The sequence below is a fragment of the Chaetodon auriga genome, chromosome 11, assembly GCF_051107435.1.
Source record: "Chaetodon auriga isolate fChaAug3 chromosome 11, fChaAug3.hap1, whole genome shotgun sequence".
Taxonomy (NCBI): Eukaryota; Metazoa; Chordata; class Actinopteri; order Chaetodontiformes; family Chaetodontidae; genus Chaetodon; species Chaetodon auriga.
Genome location: NC_135084.1, coordinates 26,917,879 through 26,922,500, shown reverse-complemented (window position 1 = coordinate 26,922,500; position 4,622 = coordinate 26,917,879). Strand labels below are relative to the sequence as shown.

At 45.6% G+C, this 4,622-nt stretch overlaps 1 protein-coding gene across 2 annotated transcripts in view; it reads left to right on the top strand.

The window, feature by feature from the left end:
* Positions 1 to 1,498, top strand: part of cbr1 (carbonyl reductase 1) — a 6,465-nt gene extending 4,967 nt beyond the window's left edge. For both annotated transcript variants that reach the window (XM_076742608.1, XM_076742609.1), the window contains exon 7: positions 843 to 1,498. In XM_076742608.1, the coding sequence (XP_076598723.1) occupies positions 843 to 1,016 (174 nt within the window). In that variant the 3' untranslated portion in view covers positions 1,017 to 1,498. The remainder of the gene's footprint in view (positions 1 to 842) is intronic.
* The last annotated feature ends 3,124 nt before the right edge of the window (positions 1,499 to 4,622 follow it).

Below are 4,622 nucleotides of genomic sequence, written 5' to 3'. Positions count from 1 at the left end.
CCCCTGGTGTCTCTTTGTTTCACCTGGTGTCTCTTTGTTTCTCCTGATGTCTCTTTGTTTCCCCTGGTGTCTCTTTGTTTCACCTGATGTCTCTTTGTTTCTCCTGATGTCTCTTTGTTTCCCCTGGTGTCTCTTTGTTTCCCCTGGTGTCTCTTTGTTTCTCCTGATGTCTCTTTGTTTCTCCTGATGTCTCTTTGTTTCTCCTGGTGTCTTTTTGTTTCTCCTGGTGTCTCTTTGTTTCTCCTGGTGTCTCTTTGTTTCTCCTGATGTCTCTTTGTTTCCCCTGATGTCTCTTTGTTTCCCCTGATGTCTCTTTGTTTCTCCTGATGTCTCTTTGTTTCTCCTGATGTCTCTTTGTTTCTCCTGATGTCTCTTTGTTTCACCTGGTGTCTCTTTGTTTCTTCTGATGTCTCTTTGTTTCTCCTGGTGTCTCTTTGTTTCACCTGATGTCTCTTTGTTTCGTCTGGTGTCTCTTTGTTTCTCCTGGTGTCTCTTTGTTTCTCCTGGTGTCTCTTTGTTTCTTCTGATGTCTCATTGTTTCTTCTGATGTCTCTTTGTTTCTCCTGGTGTCTCTTTGTTTCTCCTGATGTCTCTTTGTTTCACCTGATGTCTCTTTGTTTCACCTGATGTCTCTTTGTTTCACCTGATGTCTCTTTTTGTTGTTTCGCCTGGTGTCTCTTGTGCGTGGTGTCTTCATGCACGTTGAATCGCCGTGCTGGTCACGACCTCGGGGAGGTCAGACGGCGTCACCATGAACAAATCACAGATGAAGGGTTTTATGTGTTTGTCTGCAGCCTTGTTGCTCACACATGTCTCTGTCGCCCGTGTGCTTCTCTGCACAGATCTTGCTGAACGCCTGCTGTCCTGGGTGGGTGCGCACCGACATGGCCGGCCCCAAAGCCCCCAAGTCACCAGACGAGGGCGCTGAAACTCCGGTCTACCTGGCGCTGCTGCCGGCCGGAGCCGCCGAACCACACGGGAAGTTTGTCTCTGAAAAAGAGGTTCAGCCGTGGTGAAAGGGTTAGATGGGCCTGAGCGTGCGCGTGTGTGTGTGTGTGTGTGTGTGTGTGTGTGTGTGTGTGTGTGTGTGAGAGAGAGAGGCAGGAAACAAAAGAGTAAATTGCCAATTACCCTCTAAATTTTCATGCAGGATTGATCTTTTCCGCCATCTGATTGACACTAACCAAACGATTTGTATTGAGAAAAGATACCAACATAAATCAATACTCGAATATGAATTATAATTAAACCGAACGTGTGTGTGTGTGCGCGCGCTGGCTTTCTCTGCAGTAATAATCATGCCTGAATCTGCGTAGGTGCTGGCTAATCGCTGGTGTTTTTGGTGATGTGCCTTCAGTAGGATGAACATTTTTCTACCATTTACATGGAAAAGAGAAACCTTAAAAGCCTTAACTGGATGAAACTCTAGAAAATAAAATGATTTTGCATTAAAACACTGCTTTCATGTCAACAACAATAAAGGAACTTCAGAATCAGAGAGACTTGGTCAGAGTGTTCATGAACAAAGTCGATCAGCTGAGACCCGAGACGAGCAGAAGACACCTCCAGGGGTGGACTGAGGAAGGTCAGAGTGAACAGTGTCAATGAACGCGTGCACCTGAGTGTCCTCATGTTTCTGTATAAGACACTTCCTGTATGTATATTTTTATTTCAGGTCGTACTGAAGAGACACAGGGACACCTAGTGGACAAAGTGGGCATTTCAGAAGCAGTAGACTTTCTGTTAGTGACACTTCAGTTTCCAGATGTGCAGATCTGAAGTCAGAGGCAGTTTTTAACATTTCACATGTGGGATGCAGCGACAAATGTTTGGGTGAATATTTAAACTTGCCACTGCATTCATTCATGCTTTCATCATGTTCATCACTGCAGCACTCATGTAAACATGGACGAGGACAAAAGCTTTCAGTGCTTCAGTTTCTTTGTAAAATCAGATCATTGGAGGAGAAAATACTGAATATCACTTTTTCCTGTTTCACTGCTGCCAAATGTAGCTGTGCTTTCCCCGAGGTGTTTTCTATCATCATCCATCTCCAGGTGTCAGATACACGCTCACACCTGGATTTTCATACCTGTCTGAGTGAAATGCAAACGCTGAGCTCCTGTTAAAATCAAGTGCAAAGACGGTCAGAGCAGAAAGTCTCATTCAGGCACTTTCACATTGTTGTCTGCAGCGATAAGAGCTTTATTTGTACAAAGTGGAAATCCAGATTTTTCTGTCTGTTTTAAGTGTCTGAGTCCACACGAGCGTCGACTTCATGAGGCTGATCTGTGCTGTGACTGAGCCGCAGTCCTGTCAGACCGCAGTAACACCCAGATTACCCTGAAGATAAAACTAATCCAGAGCGAGAGAGGCGGAGAGATGATAATCCTCCGACCCCTGCTGTCTGCCGAGGGAAACCCCATCACACACACACACACACAGGCTTTGGTCATATTGCAGAGGCTGTGACTGTCACTGGTTGTAATTGCTGCCTGAGCATCATAATGACTTTATCGATCGTGCAGAGGAGGAATCAGCGAGCGATACAATCTGCACGGATCAATAAGAGCCCGCTCACATGCAGTTCATACAACGTGCTAATTCACCTGAATCTGCGCAGCCACTGCACACACTGTATGATGCCACTGATGTTCTGTCCACATGGGTGACACATTGAGACTCAGGTGATCTGCTGCAGGTCGATCAGCAGCACTGTTTCCAGGTACTGCATACAGGCCAAGCCACGACCAATCAAAATTCATTTCCTGCCAGGACCTCTGATTCATCCACTGTGTAAATTCATTCCCTTCGTATGAGGCCTCCTTTAAAGATAAGACTTTACTGATCCCACGTCAGGGAAATTCTCTTGTTCCAACAGCAAGTAGAACAAAATAGAGTGAACTGTAGAGGCTTTGTCCATGATATACTGAAGAGTGTGAAAACTGGCTCAATGAGCAGACATGAATAATAATAATATTCAGTGTCTTTGGGTTATTGCACAGTAAACACAGATGTTGCACACGTTGCACAGCTGTAACAGATTCACCCCAGCCGGGATTCGACCCAACATTTCACACATTTCCTCTGCATGTTTCCACGTCTTTGTGCAACAGGAAGATCAGCCTGAAGGAGGAATCTGCAGAAAAACCTTCCACCTGAATATCAGCAGCAGTTTGAAGTGAGACTCGTTCAGGCTGAAGGAGGTGAAGAGGCTGAGGAGGAGCAGGCTAATCACAGGTTGGTTCTTTGCGTTGCAGCGTTGTTTTGCTCAGCCTGCTCCTCCACCTCTGCCTCCAGCCTGAACGAGTCTCCCATCATGCATTTCTGAGACCCAGACCTGCTGTTCTCCACCTGTCCGCCACACGTCCTCAGGCATTCCCACCAATCCCGGTCACATGACTCCACACCCACCTTGTTCCACATCAGCCCCACCTGCTGACACACCTGCCTGTTAATGAGCCCCCCCGCCTGCCTCGCCACCATGGATTTACGTGTTGCCTTCATGTGCAGCCTGTTAATTTGAGCATTGATGCAGTTAAGTCTTTGTTCTGCCTCGGTGTTGCAGCATTTTGCTCCTCAGTCCTGTTGTAGACACGTCCCTGCCACGAACTCCATGTCTGCTGACAGCGTTGCTCTGCTGGTTAAGAGCCAGGCAAAGAAAATCTGGGAAAATAAAACCTTGATGTGTGATGAGGATGGAAGCTTCATCACATGAGCTGAAAGCAGCGCTCACTGGTGGATATTTAATGTGTAATAAATGTCACGTATCAGCCTCACGTCCTCCTGAAAAAGCTCACTCAAACATGGCGTCTATGAGCTTTGTTTAATCTAGAAATTCTCAAAGTGATTCTGTGCGTCTGACACAGAGCAGGTGTAAACCTCCTGCACTGCATTAATATTGTCTGATGTTGGTTGGATTAGATTAGATTTTGGCTTTATTGTCCCAGAGGTTTGTGTTCACAGCACAGAAACACAGACGGAGCCACATGCAGACAGAGTGTCCATGGACAGACGCCCTCATGGAGGACATGGAGTCTTTGCTGGGATCACTGACAGATGGAAGCTGAGTTCATAGTGAGTCTGAGATATTTCTTATATTATTTGAAGCTGTCATGAATGGAGGCTTCAGTCTGCACTGATCCCAAAAATCTCAAGAATCTTGTCACAAATATTAAGATTCATTTCCATGGCGGGTTTATCAGCCATAACTCAGCCCAGTTTCCACTCTGACATCCCTCCTTTAGCTTATGTAACCAGTGGTGGTAACTGAGGAGGATGACAGCCAAGCTGTCCTCCATGACAGACAATGACTCCCACCCCCTCCAACACACACTCACTGCACTGAGGAGCTCCATCAGTGACAGGATGCTACATCCAAAGTGTGTGAAAGAGCGGAACCGCAGGTCATTCCTCCCTGCAGCTGTCAGACTGTACAATAAAAACATGTACATAACAGTCTGGAAATACTATCTACAATTTCCTACAATTTTTTACAATTTCTTTCTTTTATTTTTATTTAAAAATTCTCATTCTTTGTATATATTCTGATGTTGTTTCTAATTTGTGTGCACTTCTTATATTAATCTGCTCTACTGATGCTGCTGTAATCTGGAATTTTC